This window comes from Sinocyclocheilus anshuiensis, unplaced genomic scaffold (genome assembly GCF_001515605.1).
Source record: "Sinocyclocheilus anshuiensis isolate Anshui unplaced genomic scaffold, SAMN03320099.WGS_v1.1 scaffold735, whole genome shotgun sequence".
NCBI lineage: Eukaryota > Metazoa > Chordata > Actinopteri > Cypriniformes > Cyprinidae > Sinocyclocheilus > Sinocyclocheilus anshuiensis.
In genome coordinates this window covers 1,605,765-1,632,329 of record NW_015548245.1, presented here as the reverse complement: position 1 = coordinate 1,632,329, position 26,565 = coordinate 1,605,765, and the positions used below count along the sequence as shown (strand labels likewise).

At 37.4% G+C, this 26,565-nt stretch overlaps 1 protein-coding gene across 1 annotated transcript in view; it reads right to left on the bottom strand.

The window, feature by feature from the left end:
- The window catches only part of ncanb (neurocan b), a 141,316-nt gene that overhangs the window by 66,825 nt on the left and 47,926 nt on the right, over positions 1–26,565 (bottom strand). The window contains exons 4-8 of the mRNA XM_016442689.1: positions 12,335–12,727; positions 7,712–7,886; positions 5,796–5,923; positions 4,080–4,373; positions 3,007–3,750 (exon numbers count right to left, since the gene is read on the bottom strand). Of these exons, the coding sequence (XP_016298175.1) occupies positions 3,007–3,750; positions 4,080–4,373; positions 5,796–5,923; positions 7,712–7,886; positions 12,335–12,727 (1,734 nt within the window). The remainder of the gene's footprint in view (positions 1–3,006; positions 3,751–4,079; positions 4,374–5,795; positions 5,924–7,711; positions 7,887–12,334; positions 12,728–26,565) is intronic.

The following is a 26,565-nucleotide window of genomic DNA, read 5'->3' as shown; positions in this document are numbered from 1 at the left end:
ACACTGCATTCCAGCATAAGAACCTTATCCCATCTGTGAAACATGGTGGTGGTAGTGTCATGGTTTGGGCCTATTTAGCTGCATCTGGGCCAGGGCGGCTAACCATTATTGACGTAACAATGAATTCTGAATTATACCAGCAAATTCTAAAGGAAAAGAAGAACTGAATCTCAAGAGAAAATGGGTCATGCAGCAAGACAACGATGAGATATAAAATCAGAACTGGGAGATATGGGATAAAAAGTTACAATTGAGATAAAATGTCGCATTGGGGAAAAAAAGGCAAAATTATGAGATATAAAGTCACAATTGTGAGAAAGTGATTTTCAGACAAAAAAATTCTAATTGTAATACAAAAAGTCACAAATTGGAGATACAATGTTGCAGTTAGAATAACTAAAGTTGCAATAACGGGCAAAAGGCTGCAATATAGAGAAAAATGTATTGACAAATGTGATATAAAGTTTATAAGATATAGAATTATAGGAGCCTGATAAAAATGCTCATTTTAGATGACAATTTCAGATGGCACTTAGAGGCTTTTGCATCTGAACTCTTCATATATACATACATACATATATTTATATATATATATATGGAAAGTCTGTGAACCCTTTAGAATTTTCTATATTTCTGCATAAATACATGATGCATCATCATGCAAGTCCTGAAAAAAATCAAAGACAAAGAGAGCCCAATCAAACAAATGAAATGAAAACATATACTTTGTAATTTATTTATTCAGGAAAATGATCCAATATTAAATTTCTGTGAGTGGCAAAAGTATGTGAATATCTAGGATCCATCTGAAGTTGCTAAAGATGATGTGGACAAGCCAAAGGGTTATTGGAGAAATGTTTTGTGGACGGATGAGACCAAAATAGAACTTTTTGGTTTAAATGAGAAGTGTTATGTTTGGAGAAAGAAAACACTGCATTCCAGCATAAGAACCTTATCCCATCTGTGAAACATGGTGGTGGTAGTGTCATGGTTTGGGCCTATTTAGCTGCATCTGGGCCAGGGCGGCTAACCATTATTGACGTAACAATGAATTCTGAATTATACCAGCAAATTCTAAAGGAAAAGAAGAACTGAATCTCAAGAGAAAATGGGTCATGCAGCAAGACAACGGCCCCAAGCACACAAGTAATTTGACCAAATATTGGTTAAAGAAGGACAAAGTTAATGTTTTGGAACAGCAGAGTCAAAGTCTGGACCTTAATCCATTTGAAATGTTTTGGAAGGACCTGAAGCAAGCAGTTCATAGGAGGAAACCCATCAACATCACAGAGTTGAAGCAATTTTGTACTGAGGAATGGGCTAAAATTTCAACAAACTGTTGTGCAGGACTGATATGCAGATACAAGAAACATTTAGCTGCAGTTATTGTTGCAAAAGGGGGTCACACTAGATACTGAAAGCAAAGATTCACATACTTTTGCCACTCAGATATGTAACACTGGATCAATTATTACTTTGAGGCAGAAACAGGGTCTCATATTTAGCTTCAGTTACATGTATGGAACATTTTTCTTTAGATTAAATGTCACTTGATTTGATATTTTGTGTCTAATGCAATGGCATTCATGTATTTTGTGGTTTAAGTGTCCAGTTATACAGTGGAAATAAATTTCAAGTATCTGGATACTCAACAATGCTTGAACCCACTGTTCTATGGGACGTATGCATTTCACAGAATTTCTTCATAGCACACTTTCATCTGTATACAATTTTTTGTGGAACTCAAGGACATGGCGAGTTTATATAAAAGATGGCTGGATTTTCTGAATTCGCAACAGGCTCTATGTAATGAAACTCGAAACAAGGGGAGAGACGGAGCAGCATGCAGCGAAGGGTGAAATAGCTAGTGAATCCGAACTCGACTAAATGACCTCTGCTGGAGAAAAAACGAACGTAAACAACCAGATTGAGTCCAGAGTATCTTTACGCACACACTCCACGGCCCTGACGATGATCATGCCTCGAATAATTAGGAGAGACTTGGAGTTTGTAGCGGTGCCTGCGGTTTCGGCCAAAGCACATAAATTAGATTCAGATGTAAATAATGCATGCTGACTAAAGCTGGATTTTCACCCGGCATTAAACATTAATGTTCCCTGTTGAATTTGGTTCGCGGGGAGGATATTTGTACTGATGATGCTTTGAGAACGGACTGCTGCCAAAACCCATCGCGTTAAAACCACACCAGTTAGACATGCTTCAATCTCAGCCTAAGGCTTGCAACGCTCTAAATTTTCAGAGGTTGGATCCCATTTTGCTTTCTCCTACTACACAGCTTTACTTGGCACAGATATGACAGACATTGATATCCATTAAAAGCCCTAAAGCAGGAGGCAGGAATACATCTCAGCGCAGTGACCTCTACAGCGACCTTTCGACTTTCGTATTCCAGAGAATGAATCGACAACCTTCCTCTTCGGGGGCTGCGCCTAAAGAACCATTTGCTGCCATACTGTTTTTCTTTTAAAAACAATTAAAAAAAATCAACAGTAAGCTGTTGGAAGACATAGTATGCTGAAGAAATTTATCTTTGCACCAAGTGGATGCCATATTTGATTTGCTGTGAATGTAAGTGACGCTATGAGGGTTAGAAGTACAGTACACATAATAAATTAGGGAGGCATGGTAAAAACATTTAAATTTGACCTTCATTTTACAAAAAGATGTCTAGTTACTTTAATAAAAATCAACCCATGAGACATAAGTGCTCAACGATGAAGAAACACCCTTATATTGACCAATAAACGTCAGATTGACCTCCTGGTTGAAAGACTGACTTCTTGGCCAAACATCTACAATAGAGAAAACTCTCACTTTGGTGGTTTCAAATCACCCCGTTCTATATAATCCAAGTATAAAATAATACAAAATGTAATTAAGCTCTACTTCAAATAAATTAAGCACAAACTTCAATTAAGAAGAGAAGCTGCATGTGTAAATGTACGTGTTGAAATGCCTTTTAAGTTTTGGATGAGTCTGTCATACCTTTGGCTGTGAAGCTGTCTGTGAAGGTCTGTGAATATGGATGATCCATGTGAGAATTGCTTGAACTCTTTATCTCCTGTGACGCAGCCACCAAGACAACTTCTTTCTCCTGTTCCAAGAGCTCTTCTTCTGGATCTGATGAGGAGGGATTATATGAATGTTCCTTGATATTAGGCTCCATGATGGCGTTATCAGCGCCACCTTTGCTTGTTTTTCCTCTACTTGGCTTCGTCCTGATAGGTGGGACCATTTCTGAGGTACCTTGGTAGAGGCTGGACTCAGTGGCCGGTATCTCAGGTTCTCCAGTCCCGGTCCAGTACCTAAATGGCTTCATGATTGTTTTCACAAAGTTGGAAATGACGCTGTTGCTGGTCTGAGCTTGCGTAGAGGAAGATGGCGTGATTGAAGACGGGTCAGGAGATCCATCATCGGTCTCCTCTTTCGCCGAACCCCCTTGAAGGTTCTCCTGCTTCTCCACAGCATCTTTGGGATCGTCTTCCCAGTCTACAGACTTTTCTTCAGGTCCAAGATGGATTACAACATGCTCCTCTGAGATTTCAGAAAATTCGTTGTTTATGATGGACTCAAAGACTTCTTTCTCAAGATCGACCAGACCGGTCCAAGTTGAAGGTTCAGGGAAGGCTCCATTTCTTTGGAGCTGCACCTCTTCATCGCTTGAAGAGTTCAGAGTGGAGTTTTCAAGGGTCTTGTGGAGTATCGCCATCAGCTCTTCGAAATTTTTCTCTGAAAGAGTAAGATCGTCAATGGTGGCACTGACACAAAAAACTACAAAGCAAATATCCATACAGAAGTCCATAAAACCAAAGTAACCTAATCCTCATTTCATACATTTTTCAGATACACCAGGGTGAAACTCTTGATGTTACGCGGTATAAATTATTTGGAAATATGATCCAAAATTATGTAGACGGAATGTAAGATAATTTTTTATGAAACTTCTCAAAGTAAAAAAAAAAAAGAAATCTCCATCATTGAGGTCAGAACCCCCCAAAAGACGTTTTTATGAATATATCCCTGAACCGAAACAGAGAAAGGCCGCTAGTTCAACCAACCATGATAGCAGTAGGCATCAAAGAGATCACTAGTGTCTGGGAATCCGGTGCGGTTGGGGTTGTGGTAAACGGTCCGTACTCCTGGCTCATCCCCTCCGCAGTGACGCCGGGGCAGGTTGATGGGATAACGCACACTGCCGTCGGCCAGCCAGCCGGGGTCACAGCGGTCTAGGCCACCCTGCCAGGCCAGGTAGAGCTGCCCGACTGTGGCCAGCTGAGCTCCCAGAGTGTGGCAGTGAGTTGAGGCAGATGCCAGGCTCAACTTCTCCGGCACACTGGTGTGGAACACTTCACCTGGAGAGAGAGAAAAGATGGATAGCGCATGTTATTTATAAGTGCTAATTTCCCATAAGGATGCTGCTGTTTGCAACATAAGACCTATAAATAAACTTTATAAAAAAAACGAAATATGGTTTTATATACATAATAATGTTGAACAAATCTACCCTAAAACAGGTGATTGCTAAATATAGGGAAAACTTCAAATATACTTTTTGTAACAATGAGATTGAATGTATTGTTCATTCATTTCTTACTATTTCTAAAAAAATTGTTCTGGTGGGATTTTTTAAAGCTGAAAAATAAAATAAAATAAAATAAAATGTTTTTATCCTTAAATGTAAAGTGTCGACCAAAAAGAAACCAATTTCAGACATTTCAAAATGTATTTTTTGAATATATTTGAATATATTTCAAAATCTTTATATTGTGTACTTTGTACACATTACATTATATTATATTATATTATGTACTTTGTATACTATAAATATAACCAATAAAATAAAATCTAGACATTTGTCATGTTAAAAATAAAATAAAATATTGCAATTTGAATAAAATATGATAAATATACTAAATAAAATACTAAATGTTTGTCATGTTGAAAGTAAAATAAAATAAAATAAAATCCACCACAATGGCAAAAATCACTTTGTTTTCCTGTAACAGATCCAATTTCTGTTATAAGTAATATACAATCTTTATATTGTGTACTTTGTACACATTACATTATATTATATTATATTATGTACTTTGTATACTATAAATATAACCAATAAAATAAAATCTAGACATTTGTCATGTTAAAAATAAAATAAAATATTGCAATTTGAATAAAATATGATAAATATACTAAATAAAATACTAAATGTTTGTCATGTTGAAAGTAAAATAAAATAAAATCCACCACAATGGCAAAAATCACTTTGTTTTCCTGTAACAGATCTAATTTCTGTTATAAGTAATATACAAGGACAAAACTAAATAATTCTGTCCTCCCAAAGATGGATGGATGGAAAGGCATATAGACAGACATATAAACAAACACACCAATAAATAAAATATTTATAACCAAACATTTTATCAATTAAAAAAAAAGTTATGTAAAAAAATACATAAATTAATAAATTACACCAATATGACAGGCATTAAACTTTTAAGCGATTCTAGAATACTAATTCACAGCAGGAGGCAGGACTGTCACTCCTGCATGAAACACTTGGATGTGCACTTAAAAAAAAAAAAAGAGCATGTTAGAACTGTACCCATTCTGGCATAGACCGTAGGGCTGAGCTGAAAGCATGGTGACCTACTTAGATGTTCTGGGAGTTGGGACATGAGCAGGTACATGCATCTCCGCCATCTGAGGCTCATGAGGACATTTAAAGACACAGTTTTTTTGGATGACTGAGCTGTAACTGAATGCATCTGCAGTACCTTGCAGGCTGTTGGCAAAGCAGTACACATCGAACATCTCATCGGGGTCTCGGCTGCCGTAGTTCCTCACGCCAGGTGAGTCCTCCCTGTCGCCATAGCAGCCGGGCCGAGGTGACTGGATGGGATACCTGGGTAAGGAGCCAAACAAACCAGGAGTTATTTCCAAGGATTGAGTAAACTGTGCAATTACTCGAAAGCGCATTGGTTTGGATGGCGCAGGAGTGCTGGCTAAAGTCTGATTAAGAGATTATACACGGCACTCCAGGGTCTCCGAAGAGGAATAGCGGATGGAGGTTCTCGCACAGACTAAATATTGAAGGCAGTTATATAAAACCATTAAGGCAGCCCACATATATTCCATCCCCGTCCAGAGATCTCTGATGTCTCCATACGCTTGCGCTAATTGTGCGTTTGCGTCTTCACTGATGTGTAGCCAAGCTTCTCTGGAGATGGCCCAATTAGAGCTCTTCCATGCAGGGAGGGAAAAACCCGCTCACGCTTTTATTCGGTGAGGGCCGGGCCTCACGGCTCAATTACGAGCTGACAATATGCAGTGGATATGAATGTTGAAATCAATAGCCGCCTGACATTCAGCCATGGAAAAGTGATTGGAGGCGGCAAGCCTGAAGAAACGGGGCTGTAATACGGTCGATACATAATAGATATTATGATTAATTAGAACGGCTGATTATTAAATTGCTTTGAGTCCTGGATTCGTTATGAAGAAAGTTGTGCTATTCTGTTTCATGCAAGGGGGACCAATTTATCGGCACAGCAACTAAAATTTTCGTTCTGATCTACAAAGTGATAGTTTTATAAGTAACACTAACAGGAAGATTAAGAGATTCCCTGGGGAACAGAATGATCTAAACATGTTCAAAGATTTCTTTGCTCCTAAATATATGCTTGTTTCTGAATCTGGTCCACAAAATTGAAGGAATCGAGAGTAAAGCAAACAATCTCTTATTAAACCTTTACAAGATGTACTTTGTTTACTATTTATGTTATAGATCTGTAACTTTTGTAACTTGTCATTTTTTTTCTTCATTGTTCTTGTTGTTAAACACAAATAAATTACTGGATGTTTGTTATTTTGAAAATAAATTAAAAAAAAAATTGAAATATTTAATAACATAAATATACTAATACAAATTCTGGTTGTTAGTTATTGAAAATAAATAAAATAACAAAATAAAGTAAATAGACAAAAAATATCAGATTTCTGTCATGTAAAAAATAAAACTATTCAATAAAATATTGTAAATATACAAAAAATGTTGGAGGTTTGTCATGTTGAAAAAAATTTGAATATTCAATAAAATATTATAAATACACTAAATAAAATGCTGGATGTTTATTATGTTGAAAATAAAATAAAATATTAGAATATTTAATAAAACACTATAAATATACTAAATAAAATATTAGATGTGTCATGTTGAAAATAAAATCAAATATTACAATATTCAATAAAATATTATACATATATTAAATAAAATACTAGACATTTGTCATGTTGAAAATAAAATAAATAAAACATTAGAATTTTATAAAATAGCATGAAGATACTAAATAAAATACTGGACTTTTGTCATGTTAAAAAAATGTATAAATAAATACTAAATAAAATAAATTATTAAATTTGTGTATATTTTTATTTATAAATTAAATTATTCGAATTTTTAATAAATTATTATACATATATTAAATAAAATACTAGACATTTGTCATGTTAACAATAAAATAAATACTAAAATATTCACTAAAATATTATAAATATAAAAAACGAAATTATAAATAATACTCTCATTTGCCAAAGAATTGCACAAACATTTTCAAAGACGTCTTAAATGCTAAATACATATGCACGTTTCCAAATCTGGTTCACAAAAAACGGACTAATCGCTTGTTCTGACCTCACAGTCTGGTCCGACAGCCAACCAGCATCACAGTTGTCATAGCCGTCATTGAAAGTGGCCTGCAGCTGGGCTGGCGTGGCAATATTGGCAGAGTTCTCCAGACAAACTCTTTTGGCGTCGGAGAAGGACAGCGCGTAGCGGTCGTGAGGCGCGCGGTAGTGGAAGACCACTCCTGTTTGGGAAAAAAACAGAGTGCATGATGGGAACCATGCATAAACTATTTCCCAAATGAACAGCAATAATAGGTGTTTAACTTGACAAATGAAACAACGCAGGCCCCTTGAAATGCTTTATTTCCTGAATTTCACTTTCATTCTTGTTTTTCAACCATTCCTCAATCCTCTGAGAAAGGCAACAGACAGGAACACAGTACAAAAGAAGTGAAATCACAGCACCAGTTCTTTGACCAGTTTGAGGATGGACTTCCAGTCCAATGTACAAAGAAATGAGATTCCTGGGATTGCTTTTGAACTGTCCGTCTGCTATTCCCACATCACATCAGTTTGGAGTCCCTTTCGTCCTCTACTCCACACTCAACGGCCATAACCTCTGCTGTCGGCTGCCATCCCGGGAGAACGCACAAACATGAAAGGGACAAAGAAAAATCCTCAAAGCTAGGTGGGCCAATTTATGGTGAAACACTTCAGACGACGTCTTAAGGGGGAAGATTTCAGTCTCCTGAGCAATACGGCCCATTTCTTACCCAACTGTGGCAGCTACGCGTGACGCCCCACTTCAAAGGGGCACAGGAGGAAGACGTCTCTTTCGTTTTTTATTTCCTTCCTTCCTTTTTTCGTCCTGCTTCTCTTTTTCGCTTCCCATTGGAGTTCAGGACAGACTCTGAGTTTATAAAAATATTCACTGTCTATGACAAACATCTGGGGATGAGATATGTGGGACTCTCGTCTACTGAGGGATGCCGTATCTTATTAAAAAAGGGGGTCAGAGTATCTCATTTCCCAAAGACATAATCCAAGGAAGGTCAGATTTATGACCAGTTAGCTAACAGTTTTGTTGAATGTCCATAATATTTCACTGAGTCTGAAATCTTAGCTACACTCTTTAAGGAATAGTTCATTCAAAAATGGAAATTTGCACAGATTTGGAGAAATATAGCATTACATCACTTGCTCACCAATGGATCCTCTGCAGTGAATGGGTGCCGTCAGAATGAGAGTCCAAACAGCTGATAAAAACATCACAATAATCCACACCACTCCAGTCCATCAATTAATGTCTTGTGAAGTGGTGTGTTTGTAATAAACAATTCCATCAATAAGGCGTTTTAACTTCCTTCACTTCTGGCCAAAATATGAGTCCATAATCCATAATAACGCTTCCTCCAGCGGGAAAAGTCCATTGTCCTCTCACATCAAAATCCACCAACATATTTGTTTAGAGCTGTCTTGGGCTGTTTTCGCTTGTAAACTGTGCTGAATCTGTGCATATTTCTCTCTTGATTCAGACAAGATGACTTTTTCACTGGAGAAAACAATATTATGGACAGAAGACTCATATTTTAGCTGGAAGCAACGGTTTGAAGTTAAAAACATGGTAATGATGGATTTGTTTCTTATAAACACAGCTTTTCACTTCACAAGATGTTAAAGGGTTAGTTCACCCAAAAATGAAAATTAGCCCATTAATTACTCACCCTCAAGGCATCCTAGGTGTATATGACTTTCTTCTTTCAGATGAATCCAGTCGGAGTTATATTTCAAAAGAAGTGAAATAAAGCGCATCCATCCATAATAAAAAGTGTCTCACACGGCTCTGGGGGGTGAACAAAGTATCGCAACCGATCCGTTTTTGTAAGAAAAATAACCATATTTAAAACGTAATAATCAATTTAATCTAGCTTGCGCTCACTGTTGTACACGGAAGCAGCTCCGGACGGATGACGTGGGACGTATGGGTAGCATATGCGCCGGTGAGCTGTGACGAACGCAGAAGCGCAGGGGAGAGATCAAAACAAATCAACGGTCACTAATTAGAAGTACAAAATGAGGATTTGTAAAGAAGAATGTCAGAAGATTAACGGTCACGAATTAGAAGTACAAAATGAGGATTTGTAAAGAAGAATGTCAGAAGATTTGGATATAAGCCAAGAGGAGACTGGTTTTCCTTTGCTAAAGTAAGGAAACCTTGCTTCCTTTGCTCCTGTAAACAAACGTTGGTTTTCACGAGACTCACCGGCGCATGCGCAACGCCGACATCTTACATAATCCTCCCGGAGCTGCTTCCGTGTACAACTGTTGGCGCAAGCTAGATTAAAGTGATTATTACATTTTGAATATGGATATTTTTCTAACAAAAACGCATCAATTCGCTACAGGACGCCTTTGTTCACCTCCCGGAGCCGTGTGAGGCACTTTTTATTATGGATGGATGCGCTTTATTTCACTGCTTTTGGACTGATGCACTGCAACACCCGCTGACTGCCATTAAACAGCTTGGAAGATCAAAGTAAATTTTTAATATACTGTAACTCCGATTGGATTTGTCTGAAAGAAGGAAGTCATATACGCCTAGAATGGCTTGAGGGTGAGTAAATAATGGGCTAATTTTCATTTTTGGGTGAACTATCCCTTTAATTGTCATGTTGATTAGGCTACTTGTTTTTATCAGCTGTTTGGACTCTCATTCTGATGGCACCCATTCACTGCAGAGGATCCATTGATGAGCAAGTGATTTGATGCTAAATTTCTCCAAATCTGTTCTGATGAAGAAACAAACTCATCTACATCTTGAATGGCTTGAGGGCGAGTACATTTTCAGCAAATTTTCAGTTTTGGGAGAACTATTCCTTTCCAAAAAGGTGTTTTAGCAGTGATGCCGTAGAAGAACCATTTTTGGTTCCCCAAAGAACCTTTCAGTCAACAATTCGTAAAAGAACCATTTTTATCCTAGTGTGAAAAACATTTTAATAATCTAAACAATGTTTTTCCAGTATAAATAATATTGTGGAATAGTGCCAATAAAGAACCTTTATTTTTACAGAAATATCAATTAAATACATAATTATGCAATTCATTTGACTGCATTTGTGTGCATTTAAGTTATGTCACATAAATACAGAATAAAAAAATAAAAGCAAGAATGTTATCTGAGAAAGTTTTACTTCATAACAGACTGTGTTCAAATGTGGTAGAACTTCATGTTATTTTTTATTTTAAATATTCCTGTAAATTGTCTCGACTCTTTGTTCCTTTCATTATCCAGTGCTTTGTGTTCAAAAATACATTGCTGTAGCACAATAAGGTGTGAAAGCTTCTAAGGTTGGTGAATGCTTTAATTGGCAATGTTATTGCTATTTCCATAAAAGCTCGTAACTGTAATGGGAATTTTTCATGATACTGGCTGGCAGCATGCTTCAGTGCTTTAATTGCTGAGCTCAAACTAATTAACCATTCAAACGTGCAGATGAGGAGGTTTCAGTACATGAGCATGCACATGTATAGCATTAATAATGCACTGGTATCTCATAATGCATTTTTTTAAGAGTCACTCTCTCTCGTTTTGCAATCAGAAATTATGACTTCATCATTAATTTGTTCCCCTTTGCTGCTGAACGTTTAGGCCACGTTCACTGAAATCATGTTTGTGTTTAAACTATAAATAGTTTAATGCAATTCTTTCTTTGATATACAGTGTATATGATATACAGTGTGTTTGTTTTCACTTATTATATATATAATTTTTATTATTACATTATGAATTTTGTGTATCTATGATGAACATAATCTACTTTTGTGCTTAAATGAATGACATTGATTTGCTGTGTCACTACTGCAGCACATTTAGCACCTGTTTAAAGCAGTTTGCAACGTGAATAAGATGAGGTTTTCTCTCTGTATGTTGTGTTGCATGTAAAAATGCCACGACTGTTTGAAAAAATCGCCCTGTGCACATTTCCACTCCACAGCCTCACGCAAACGCAAGTACTGCAGCGCATGTTGGCATCGAATGAAGTCTAACTAACTTCATCAAGGTTTTGGCATAAATCTGAGCATGCAAAAAAATGTAGCAGCTGCTTGGTTCATGCCTCCGTGGTCTGATCAGATGGAAAACGCCACCAGATGTGCAGGAAAACCAATCATCAGCGCTGAGGACTGTAATTACAGCCCGTTTTTCAGATTAAATAATATATCAAGTCACTCAGTGAAAGCGTTTCTGCGAAAACCACTGAAAAGAGAAGTTAATTGCGATTTGTGCAAAATATTAACATTAAAGCGATAGTTTACCCAAACATGAAAATCCTATCGTTTACTCATCTTCAAGTTGTTCCAAACCTCTATGAGTTTCTTTCTTCTGTTGAACACAAAAGAAGATATTTAAACAGTTGACGGAACCCATTGACTACCATAGTATTTTTTTTTCCATACTATGGAAGTCAATGGCTACCAGCAACTCTTTGGTTTCCAACGTTCTTCAAAACATCTTCTTTTATGGTCAACAGAAGAAAGAAACTCATACAGGTTTGGAACAACTTGAGGGTGAGTATTCATTTTTGGCTGAACTATCCCTTTAAGATGAAAGAAGTCAGCAGTAGTTTTATGATGAATCTGATTACTATAATCACAGCTGCGTGTATTAGCATTCTGCAGTGCACTACATTACCCGTGACCTGAAGGGGCACCGTATCTTGTTCATCGTTAATGCCGACCACGACCTCACAGCGGTACATCCCCGAGTCGCTGGATCGCAGGCCTGTCAGCACCAAGCTGGCGTTGTAGCGGTCCTCAGGGTACCCCAGCAAGGTGACGCGGCCCTGGAAGGCTTTCTTCACCTTGATTATATTGTCTTTAGCCACCAGAATCGACTGTTGCTTTTGTAGGCCATCCGGGCCGCGCTGACCCCACAGTTTGGTCCACTTGATGCGGGGAGGTTCATGCGAAGGACTCGGGCGCAGGGTGAAAACACACGGCAGGAGGGCCGTACCTGACAGAGGCTCCTGAACCCTCTGGTGAGTCACCTTACGCATGTTCACCACAGTGTCACAGCTTACCATGCCTGAGAACAGAGGAAAAAATGACAAAACTGATCAGATTTAAGACTAATCGGAGCATTTTGATGAATAGTGTCTCATAGTGTCTCAATATGCACGATTAGTTAATTCAGAAGGTTCCTTCTGATTTCAGTTGTGAACAGGTTTCTCGTCAGCTTATGGTGCTGCTTGAGATGTTCAGGGTTTTAGTTGCATGTGTTTTATTCGCATGATTTGTTCTATTTTTTATGAGTCGTTTTTTTTTTCTTTTTTACTTTGCTAATGCACGATTAGTTAATTCAGAAGGTTCCTTCTGATTTCAGTTGTGAACAGGTTTCTCGTCAGCTTATGGTGTTGCTTGAGATGTTCAGGGTTTTAGTTGCATGTGTTTTATTCGCATGATTTGTTCTATTTTTTATGAGTCGTTTTTTTGTTCTTTTTTACTTTGCTAATTCTATTTAACTCAGTTTTTGTTTCCTTTACTGTATTTCCTAATTGTAAAGGACTTTGGTACAACACTGTTGAGCTTTATAAATAAACTTTAATCTGAACTTGAAATAATCATATATTTCAAAATACTGCAAAAAAGAATGTACTTATAAAAAGGCTACTACCATATCCTTATTTAAAAAATTTGAAAAAATTCATAGTATTTTTAATAATATTCAAATTAACTATTTATTTAACCAATATGCAGTATAAAACAGTGCAAACATTTTACGTATGAGGACAGAATCAGACATTTTTTTTTAGAATTCTTATTTTTATTGTTTATTTATTAAAATATATGAATATATAATTATATAAATGTAACACATTGGACTGTGAAAAATCATTTTTCCCCCATAATAATAAAACAAAACAAATAATAAAACATATACATAAATAAATGTATAAATACAACTTGATGTGACTTGCTGAATGGAAATGCAACATGATGACAAATAAACCAGAAGAAACCAGCTTTCTTGACTCAATCCCTCAAACTGTGAAATTCTAATTTTTACACAAAATTAAATGAAACATGCTGAATTAATAAGAGGTTGTGTAAAAATACACTACCATTTAAAAGTTTGTTTTTTTAATGAATACTTTTATTCAGCAGGGATGATTTAAACTGGGCAAAAGTGACAGTAAAGAATTTTAAATTGTTACAAAATATTTTTATTTCAGATAAATGTGCTGTTCTCTTGAACTTCTTATTCATCAAAGAATCGTGAAAAAAATGTATCATGGTTTACAAAAAAAAAATATGAAGCTTTCTTTAATCCTTAAAGAAAATCTGTAGACCAAAAACAAACAGCTGTTTGTAGTTCAATCATTGATTGTGAAGCAAAATACAAACATAACTTAGGATTTGTGGCATTCGAGAGTAACATAGAACGTTTTTTGCTAAAATCAATATCAATACATTATACAATAGTAAACAATTTATTATTTATACTCTCCCTATTTATACTGCATTTACAATGTGATTTATAAATTCAGCAAACCCTGGCAACAGTAAGCGCACAGGAAAATGGAGTTATTTCACTGGTAATAATTCCTTTAGCCTCAGAGGTAAATAAATAAATAAATAAATAAATATAAATCAATAGGTGGCATGAGCAAAAAGGGGGGATGATGCATAGACGAAAACCCAAGCTCAGCTCACTACAGCAGTTCATTCTCATCCCCAAGTGAAACACAATTCCTATTATGTACAGTTGCATTATAGTTTATCACAATGTGCTGCGGCCGGTCGTCATTCTCACTTGCATATGGGGAGGTGTGAATGTAATTGCTGCAAGGCAGATTGAATGAATGGCATGAGGTAAGGCAGACGAAGAGAGGCCGCCAACTATTCTGAGCGAGAGCGCAAAAATCCATTGATTTATTTTCATTAGAGTGGGCTTTTGCCAGGCTTGCCCTGCTGTTATTTGATTTCATTTAATGTAAAGAAGGGCGTCTGCTACCAGAACAGGGAAATTTCATCTCTCCCGGCCCAACAACTTCATGCCATAATTAAGTGGAGAGATTGGGAAGCTAGGTGATGGTGATGGCTCTATACTAGTCTCAGCTTCAGACGTCACACCCACGGACTGTTGGCTAAACGTCTGATGCATACGGCACACAAAAGTGGAAACACTTCAGGATTTTCTAAGTCGTCATCGGATTGGTTGAATTATTTAGGATTTCCGGGAGACGTGTGTGTTGCGTTCTATAACATTCCGCCTGGAAACAAAGATGTCGTGACCCCAAACCCTCTCACGATAGAAGAAAGCCGTCGTGTTTACAACTGTGACGACGATCGCTTATCAAGATCAACTAAATGCTGGATTTTCAAAAGTATCCCTCATGTTAGAAGAAAGCCGTTGTGTTCACAACTGTGATAATGAGCGCTTATCAGGATCAACTAAACGCTGGGTTTTTAAAAGTATGTGAAATATTTAAAGTTTGCGGCATAGAATCTTTAAAATACGTCCGAGAGTTTTACACACCGGTCTGTTATTGTGGCAACATTTCCACGCCCCGAAACGTGATGCTGAAATGAAAGGAACTGTGATTGATTGGTTGTTTGACATGTCGGTCAAACGGCCTCATGTGCGGGATTTGGCCAATGAAAGCTGCCATGGATTCCAGACCTTCAGCCGTTAGTCTGAAGGTCTGGCTACACGAGACTAGCTCTATACTGACTGTAATGTGCTTTTTCATTTATTAATTGATTGAACTCTTTTGGAGTAGTCTAGATCCATTTTATAAGTGGTAAGAGAAGTTATTTGTTGCATAAAAAAATTTATTAATAAAGGGCCATGAGGAGTTATTTGTTACATAAATAATCATTTAAAATATTAATATATTATATAAATTAAGGCCAGGATGAGTTATTTGTTGCATAAAAAATAATTATTTATTTAAATTGATAAGGGTCAGCAGGAGTTATTTGCTAAATAAATAAATACATTGATGAAAATGTAAAATGAAAATGTAGAAAACCAGGAGCAGTTACTTACAGCATAAATATATATATAAATTAATTAATTAATTAAATTAATAAGGGCCAGGAGGAATTATTTGTTAAATAAATAATAATATTATATTTTTATATAAATGAATGAAAAACAAATAAATAAGTAAAAAAATAAATAATGAAGATAATGGAAAAGTTATTGAATGAATGAATGAATGAAAAAATAATAAGGCCAGGTATTTGTGTTGCATAAATAAATAAATACATTCAATATGTTAATAATTAATAAAATAAAATATCAATATATTTATTCTTTTATTAAAAAAAACATAACAATTATTTATAATTAATAAAATATAATATAAAATAAGTACATTGAAATATAATCAAATTTAAATAATTAATAATAATTTAAATAAATGTAATAAAAAATATTTTGCTTCTAGTTGTGCATCCAATATAAATAGAAAAAGAAAAAAGAAAAGACAAAAAAAATCTGACAAGAAATTGATTCAGTGTCACCATGTGCAAATCAAATGGACCAGATCAGGAAAAAACATCTAGCAGAAAAATGCATATAACATTTCACAAAAACATAACAGGGACCTAAATGTACTATATTTGCAATCACCTGTAGTTCTTAGTTTACAATCAAAATGATGCAATGAAAATGTATGTATTGCAGTCTGACATCTCACCACCATGCAGATACAGTGTCATTATGTGTGCAGCGACAAGGACGACCTCAGTCAGTGAAGTCACAGTACAGCCGTGAAATACTCATTTCTATTAAAAAAAGCATGAAAAATGTGGCAGAGGCTGCAGAGTGAGTGAGTTGTACCAGGAAAAAAACAAGCACAAAAACACTTTCTATTAAATGCTTCAAAGAAGCTCATATTAATATAGCATGTGGAGCGTCAGGTGTGGTTGAAAGATTTTTTTTCATACATAAACATACGGTTGACAAATAAATATTTGTAATAAAAAAATTATGAACTTGATTTTTAATTTTTTACATATTTGATATATATTTTTACATACTATTTTAATATAATTTTATATGAATTTATATGCTATTTTGCTAATGTAAATCCTCTGTTCTCTGCAAGCTTAACATCTTTTCCATCCTACATGCTTACAAACTGCTGAAAGTTTTATTTGCTCAGGAGTCTCATGTGGTTTGTGTGAAACTTGCAGCGTTACACAAATAAATTGCCCTGTGCTCCCTTGTTTGGGAAATCTGCTGTTCAGCTTCAGACTGCTTTTAAAAACACAACTGTACTAATATCCACACTTTAAGTCATCAAATTGAAAGCCTTTAACCCCAGTTTTAGTTTCTTTATATATATTTTGGGCATACATGTATTTACAAACAGCTAAATCCCACTAAATGTGAAAGCAAACAGCATCATCATACCCTAAATATGCTGTTACGATGCATATTTACAGCACGTATGATGGTATAAATTCATCTGTGATGACATTTAGCTAAAGCATATAGAATGCAGAATGTCCTCTGTCATGTGCAGTGAGTAATAGAGAGTATCTTGGTGGAGATGAGCAGTGGGAACAGCACTTTTCCTCTGTCCCCACAGAAATAGACTGTACAGAGGTGAAACCACAGACCAGCGAGTGCTTGACAACATCAATGCAAGGGGTAAATGGACTTGCAATTTTCTCGCTGAATCAAGACACACATCTTCACAAACATGTCATGAAGCAAATCGGATAGCTGAGAGGAAAAATTAGATTTGAGTGTGCTCTGTTGAGGGTCCTGAATCAGTAGTGCTGGTCAACCAAAGGTCCTGTGCTATTTACTGAGGTGAAAAACAGCAGATTTACATTTGTATTTGCATGCAAATCCACCCTTACATATATATACAACATGTAGCTTACATTACATTACATTATTTTTATTATTACTATATATCTCTATATATATAGTTGAAATATCTAATGTAAATGTTCAAAAAAAGCTTTGAAAAAGTTTAATAAAAAGGTAAACCTCACATTGCAGCCTTTAAATAAAGAATAAGCTTGTTTTTCATCCACCGGTCAAAATTGATACTTTTTACTATCTTAAGCCTAAATAACAGAAAACGCTTCAGTATCCACCTTATTTGTCAATGCGGAAGACGTTTTCTGTCAATGTGCGAGACTTCTGGTTCATTAGCCGCTGTAGAGAAATAAAGAGAAGAATAACAAAGTGCAGTAAACGGTAAAACTGTTTGCACTACAAAACATTGTCTTCATAATTAAGATAATACATTCAAATAATATGATAAGATACCAATTAGCAATATGAAGCAGCAAAACAAGCTGTTTTGTAAAGCTAAAAATAGCTGGAAGCAAATGACACCGGAAGCCAGAACCATAAAATTTATAAAATGGCTGCACCTGCTATTACGGGAAAAATAAGGTGTATATATATATATATATATATATATATATATATATATAAAATGAAAATAACAATAAAAATATATTATTATATGATATGATATGATATGATATATGATATGATATGATATGATATTATATTAAACTGCTGATTATTTAAAACATGATTTTGTTACATTTCTTTCTTTCTTTTACATGATCAAATGCTTTTTCAAAAACTGTTTACCTGTGATTTGGCGGCAGCAGGACAACTGAAATCACTAAATTATAAATGATCATTTGTTTGCTCTGGAGGGGGTTCGACGACTCCTCTCCAGTCCTTCTGCTAGATCTCATCTCGAAGCTCATGCTTTCCTTTCTTTCTGTCCTCCATCTCCAGGGAAGGATTGCGCATGATAAGGGAAAGGCTCTGCATTACCTTCCTGCTGCCCGAATTCATGCTTCAGGAGAATGTAAGCAGCAAGACTGTGGAGCATGACTTAGTTTCCCCAAGCCCTCGATGCCCACACGCAAAGACTTATAATTGCATCCATGCACGTTTTGCAGCCACATTTAAACAGATATGTAGTAAATTAGGCCGCTCTCCGGATACAGTTGTGCCAACCATGTGAAAAATTGTTTAGTCTGTAATGTTTTGTGTGCAAGCGTGATCTAATTTGCCACATTAAATAAACAGAAATCAAATGCAGATACCTCCTTAAAAACCAAATTACGCTTCGGAGTCAAGGAATAAAAAATTGCTTTGGTCCCACATGGGTAAATAATGAATGTAAGAAGCATGGCGAAATATACCAAATCTGCATTTAGATGGAAATGTTTTTACAAGCATAACCCCCTGGAGATCGGCCTTTTGTTTGAAATTCTGCCGTTGTTTTTAATCTTTCATCGTCCATCTGAGGTCGATCCAAATAGAAAGTAAAATATAGAGGGTTATAAGGCCGAAGACTAGCAAAAAATCCTGCGACTGCTTAATCTATTGTGACTATTTGCCGTCGTCTTTGAACACCTGAAATGCATTAAGTGCTGTCAGAAGCCTTTATCATCAACCCAGAACAGGGAACACAAGGCAACAGCGCATGAAAGCATCTCCTACACAGACGTTTTTTCCTTCTCTTTCTTTTTCTGCAGGCTGCTTGCTGACAGTGGCCCCATTGTCTTCAATTACCCAGCAGCCACCAAATGACTGATCGATTGTGGGCCGGGGTTATGCTGACAAGCCATGCCTTCTGTAGTTACTTCATTCATTTGTTTCGACAGTGATATTTGAGGGTTTTTATGAAGTAATGGGCCTTTTATTACCACACCGACCGAAAGGAACACAGCAATTAATTATAGTAAAACATAATAAAGTTGGAGGGAAAAAGGAAATAAAATTAAGATAAAAAATTAGCCTGATACTATCAAGTGAAAAAGCCACCTACTTTCTTCACACAACCTTAGTCTTAATAGTGACAGACGGCATTCGGTGGCGTTTAAGTGAGCTGTGAATGTTAAAGGGATAGTTCACCTTCAGTTGATGGTCCCCATTGACTTCCATAGTATGGAAAAAACACTATGCAAGTCAATAAGGGACCAACAACTGAAGGTGAACTATCCCTTTAACTACTTCCTTTAACATGCTAACAAGCCGATATACAAAGATAACAACTGACACAATTATAAATCTGAATGTGTACTGTGATCTCTCTCCAGTGCGGAGAGTGGGCAGTGGCCAAGTATTTAAAAGCATGCCATGCCAAATTTTATTTGTTTATTTATTTTTGAATATACTAATGTGTATAATAATAATAATGAACAAAGAAGACTAAGAATTATTTACTTATTTTATTATTTAATTTAGGTAATTAAGTAATATAAATAAACAATTGATTATTATTCAACTATAACTAATTAACTAACTAAATAAATAACAAATTGGCTTGTGTACTGCAATCACTCTTTATTGCAGTGAAGCAGTGAGCGAGTGGTGGCCAAATATTTATACAAATAAATCTGTATAAATATTGATACAAATTTATGCATATACTAATTTGTATAATAATAATAATAAACATCAATTAATAATATTAATAAACACATTCATTAATATTATTTTATTTTATTATTTTATTTAATGATGATGATGATATTAATAACAATTCTTAATTAATAATAATAACTATTATTATGGTCAATAATAATAAAAATAATAATAATAACAACAACAATTATTATCATCGCAATTATCATTAAATAATAAATAATAAAATACTTTTATAATACATTATTATTTATAATTAATAATAATAATAATATTGATAATCATTATTATAATCATTATCATTATTATTATTATTATTAGGGAATGAACGAATGAAAAAATGAACAAACGAATGCCAACATAGTTGGATTTAAAAACAATAAACAGCGAAAAAGAGAGAGAGACATTAAAAGATATAAAATGGACCAATACTATCAAAGTAGTCCTCTACTTTTCTTACATGACCTTCCCCTGAAAGAAGTAAGACACCTACAGTGATGTTAATTTTCCTGCAAATGTTAACTACTTTATAATGGTCGCCATGGCAACAGAGATACACCGCTAATGCAATAACGAATCTGAATGAGTACTGCGGTTTCTCTTTAGTGCCAAGGCCACTTTTACAGTCCACCACTTGGCAAATTACCCATGTTTGTCAGTAGTTTCCCCTAGCTCTTTCTTTCAGTTACTCCACCATAGGCTGAGACTGTCCCGTGGCGTCTAATTGCATACAAGCGCTCACAATGCACGCACCCACTGAGCTCGAAACAATATAGCCACATAGCCAAAGCGTTAGTGGCAAACTTGCAGAAACGTGCGCGGCAGGAAACGGTAGCCCCGAGGTAAATCTACATATGCGTTATTTCCAGCGAATAAGGACTGTATGTTTGATTCGCACTCTTAAGTGGGACCTCCAACGGTGTCTTTCATCCTCCGCCATTATGGATACGGCCTCCTCCAAAACTGTGTTTGAGAAGTGGAATCATTGTATTAAAAACCGAACAGGTGTGCTAATACTGTACGGTGGCAAACGCATACTGGTCATCCTAATGACATTCCCTTTCTGAAAGCATCTCGCATGAGATGCTCTCCCCCGGAAACCCCCCAGTGGTTCCCGCCATATTCACAGCACCATGAATATTAACCGAGCCCAGGGTGTCTAGAGCTCAATATCTCCTGTCTTCCTTCCTGTCTCTTGCTCAAATACACACACATACATAAAGATAATCTGAGTCCAGAGGCTTGACTACATTTCCTGTTCTCTGCTAGGTAATGGCACATTTATTTAGCGTGATACGGAGATGCTACTCAACCCAAGTCCCCTTCAGATGAAAAATACACCCGCCGCCACACACTTAAACTGGGACAGCAGCTGCATGACTTAAGCATGACTAAATATTTGAGTGTTGTAACATGAAAATGAGTTGGCACTAGTAATGTTTAAACTAATTATTTATGGAAATAGCAGACTGATTGAATAATGAAATCAATAAACTAATTTTTGTGACATTTCAATCCCTTTGGACATAATGTTGGCATTTTACATTTTAAGAGAAAGAACATTAAAAGGACAAATGGCTCAGCGCCTCACAAACACAAAGCCGATCTAAACTGTGTCAGGGTAATTAAATAAATAAAACTTTATCAAATTAAATTAATTATAAATAAATAAATAAAAACTTCTAATTTGCACTGCTCTTTGTAAGTGTTTTAACACTAAGTAAATAAATAAACTAAAACTATTTATCAAATCTTTATCAAATTAAATTAATTATAAATACATTTTTAAAAGTTTTCACATTTGCCCTGTGTCAGTGTTTTAATGCTAAATAAATAAATAAATATCCAATTTTCTCATTTTCCAATTTGTTGTATTAGTATTTTTAATTGCACTATCTATGAGCAAACGGCTTAAAAACAAAACCAGTCTAAACTATGCACTTTCATGCTTGCATCACCCTGTCAGGGTTTAAACATAAATTAAATTACATTTTAAATTAATTATTTTCTATAAATATTAAAAAGTAAATATAAACTAATTGTAGAATTTTCAACTTTATTGCATTGCTCCTGACTAATCTCAGATAGTTCCTCAATAGTTATTACTTTCGCATGAAAATACAACACATAAATAAATAAAATGGCATTATATTAAAAATGAACTATACAATGTTTTCAACTGATTAATCTCAGTTACATTTTCTCAATAGTTATTACTTTCATAATCAAATACACCATTTACACTACAACAATTTTTTCATATACTTAAATACACTAAACTAAAATAGATTTCAAGATTATTTATGTGTTAAATTCAATGAAAATAAAGAACAAACGGTGCAAACTAACTAGTAGGCACTTGTAAGGTTGACTGGTCCAACAGTCAGAGAGTAGGGACTCTGCAAAAAAAAAATATTAACACTCATGCCGACAAAGTGTACTTATTTACACCATGGGCGTCCCATGAGAGCGATTTCGATGGAGAGCGAAGCTAAGAGGGCGAGGAAAGCTTTATGCAGATTATGCGCAGCCTGTCTCACTCACCACAGCTGACGCTAAAAAAGAAAGGCGCGTGTGGTCCTCAAGTGCCAGACCCAACTCCAAGCAACTGGTGCAGATGGCAGCAAGCGGGTCAGGGACCTAGAGACTCCACTCCCTGGCCTGCAACCCTGCAAGTGCCCGATAAGAACCCGGTGTCGTCTGAAATCAGAAGAGGCTGGTCTGTGAAACGACCTTGCCATGCAACACGGCCTTGCCAAAATTTCTGACTTGGGACGTGGTTTCGCATGGTGGAGCGTGAAGCGCTTGCATCTACAAAAGGCTTTTGACGGAGTAGACTTCAGTCGGCACAAGCTATGCGTCAGCGTCTTCCTTTTTCACGGCATGTGGACACTTATCAACGGCGCTGAAAGACGTTGCAGGCATTAGAGTGAGTGATGACAAGTCTTTAGGTGGCAATGTGAGGAAATGAGGCTTTCTGCAGATGAAAGTGTTCCTCACGCACTCTCTATTTACTGCAGATGGAAGCAGCGGAGGGCGGAATCCAGCCGAGGGGGATTTATCAGCGATGTCCAAAAAGGCTCATCAGTGTCTGGTCAGGGAAAGGTGTGCGACGGTAATTACCACAAGATGAAAGGACGAGAGAAAACCTGTTTAAAGGGACGGTTCCCCAAAAAATGAAAATTCTGGCATAATTTACTCACCTCGTTCCAAACCTGTATGACTTTTTTTTTCTTCAGTGGAACACAAAATAAGGTCAAATAAGAGTGTTTTGAACTTTTTGTGTATCCAATGAAAGTCAATGGGGTCCAAACAAAACATTTGGTCGCCGCTGACTTTCATAGATAGACAGCGAGAAAAACAGACAGACAGACAGACAGACAGACAGATAGACAGATAGACAGATAGATAGATAGATAGACTGATGACAGACAGATAGACGGAACAAAAGATGATATAGATAGATAGACAGACAGACAGACAGACAGACAGATAGATATAAAGACAGATTGACAGACTGATGACAGACAGATAGACGGAACAAAAGATGATAGATAGATAGACAGACAGACAGACAGACAGACTGACTGACTGACTGACTGACAGATAGATAGATAGATATAAAGACAAATTGACAGACTGATGACAGACAGATAGACGGAACAAAAGATGATAGATAGATAGACAGACAGACAGACAGACAGACTGACTGACTGATAGATAGATAGATAGATAGATAGACAGACAGACAGAGAGACAGACGGACGGACGGACGGATGGACAGACAGAACAAAAGATGATAGATAGAATGACAGAATGATAGATAGATAGATAGATAGACAGAGAGGCAGAGAGACAGAACAAAAGATATAGATAGATAGATAGATAGATAGATAGATAGATAGATAGATAGATAGATAGATAGATAGATAGATAGATAGATAGATAGATAGATAGATAGATAGATAGATAGATAGATAGATAGATAGATAGATAGATAGATAGATAGACAGACAGACAGAGAGACAGACAGATGGACGGACGGATGGACAGACAGAACAAAAGATGATAGATAGAATGACAGAATGATAGATAGATAGATAGACAGAGAGGCAGAGAGACAGAACAAAAGATGATAGATAGATAGAACGATAGAATGATAGATAGAACTATAGATAGATAGATAGTGTCACGAATCCGGTCTATGAACTTCCGTTTGTTCACCACCAGAGGTCATTATTCACCACATGGACTCTCACACTACACAGACTGTCACACTTACCCTGGACTTCAATTCCCACAATCCATTTCACTCTGATTACGCACACGGCTGCAGCCAATCACACACCCTACATAAGCCATGGACTTCCTCTATCTCACTGCCGAGTATTGTTTAGCACTTATCGCTCACCTAGTGATAGCTACACTACGGAGCCAGATCCCAGTCTAAGTCTAGTCACGTCGTGTTGCCCTGTTGCCTGTTTACTGATCTTCTGCCTCGGCCACACAAGGATTCAGCAGCTTTTCAGAGGAACATTGGTCAGGTATGGACACAGCACAAATATTATTAGCCCGCGATCGCTGGAGAACTATATTCGAGAATATTTAGCAATCACGCACTATTCAGATTTACCGGACTGTCTTTTGATAGAGTTTTTTTGTGATGGCATTAATCAACCTCTACAATCTGAGCTTAGACGCGAGGGTCCGCGTTCGTCTCTCGCTCAGTTTATGGATTATGTTTTGTTGTCTGTCGGTTCCTCTTTCACTGTGGGTGTCGCCTTAGGATCCTGATCCTAAACATGTCGCGGTTGTTATTTCGGACTCCATTCACGCCGCGGCTGCCGCATCAGAGCCCATTAACATCGCGGCTGCCGCATCAGAGCCTGTGTATGTCTCGTCGAGTCAAGTCACAGCTGTTCTTCCTGAGTCCAGTCAAGTCACAGCTGATCTTCCAGAGTCTCGTCACGTCTCCGCTGATCTTCCAGAGTCACATCTCAGCTGATCGTCCAGAGTCTCGTCACTTCTCAGCTGATCTTCCCAAATCTCGTCACGTCTCAGCTGATCTTCTCGAGTCTCGTCACGTCTCAGCTGTTCGTGCAGAGTAACGTTACGTCTCAGCTGTTCGTCCAGAGTCACGTCACGTCACAGCTGATCTTCCAGAATCTCATCACGTTTCAGCTGATCTTCCAGAGCCACGTCACATCTCCGCTGATCTTCCAGAGTCTCGTCACGCCTCCGCTGATCTTCCAGAGTCTCGTCATGTCTCCGCTGATCTTTCAGAGTCACGTCACATCACAGCTGATCATCCAGAGTCACGTCACATCACAGCTGATCATCCAGAGTCACGTCACGTCCTGTCTGTTGCACCCAGAACGTCACCACGGACTACATTTACTAGCTATGGAGGCCGTCTGTGAACTCTCTGCCTATCCTGTAATGGCTATGGAGGCCGTCTGTGAACTCTCTGCCTGTCCTGTAATGGCTATGGAGGCCGTCTGTGAACTCTCTGCCTGTCCTGTAATGGCTATGGAGGCCATCTGTAAACTCTCTGCCTGTCCTGTCATGGCTATGGAGGCCGTCTGTGAACTCTCTGTTCTGTCACAGCTCAAAAACGTGCCTTTGAACCATCTGTCTGTCCAGTTTCAATTAATGGATCTGAGTGTGAATTGTCTGCCTGTTCAGTTTCAGTCACTGAAATGTCTACAGTCCAGTTTCAGTTAATACACCCAATTTTGAACTGTCAGTCTGTCCCATATCAACCCATGAATCTGTTTGTGAACTTTCTACCCAATCCGTTTTCAGTCAGTGAGCAGGTTTATGAACTGTCTGCCCATTCAGTAGTCACCAGGGAGACGACTGATGAATATTTTGTGTTCCCTCCCTTGATCCTTGATGCCGTGAATGCACTGCCTGTCACTCGTATCTCAGTTTCCCCTAGGTCCCAGTCTCTGCCAGGGGTCCCTGATCTGTCTGGTCTGTCGTGGTCGTCTTCAGTCCCGCGTTTGTGGTCATCCATCTTGTCTGCTCCTCTGTGGTGGTCTTCTGTTCTGTCTGCTCAGCCGAGGTGGTCTTCTGTCCTGCTCTGGTGGTCTTCTGCTCCACCGTAGGAATCTTCGGACCCGTTTGCTCTGCTGTGGAGGTCCTCAGCTCCACCTGCTTCGCCGGCTCCACCCTGGTTCTCTGCTCCGCCCTGGCTCCCTGCTTCGCCAGCTCCACCCTGGTTCTCTGCTCCGCCCTGGCTCCCTGCTTCGCCGGTTCTGCCTTGGTACCCTGCTCTGCCAGCTCTGCCTCAGTCCCCGGTCTCTTCACTTCCACGTGGACCTGGCCCTCCATCCCTCCCCCTGTTCCGCCTCCGCTCCACCACCCTCCTGGATTTTACTGTTTTAGGAGCGTCTGGAAGCCGCTCCTTGGGGGGACTGGAATCCGGTCTATGAATGTGACGAGGGGGGTGGGGCCGAGAGCCGTGGGAACGGAGCGAGGCCGGTGGAGTT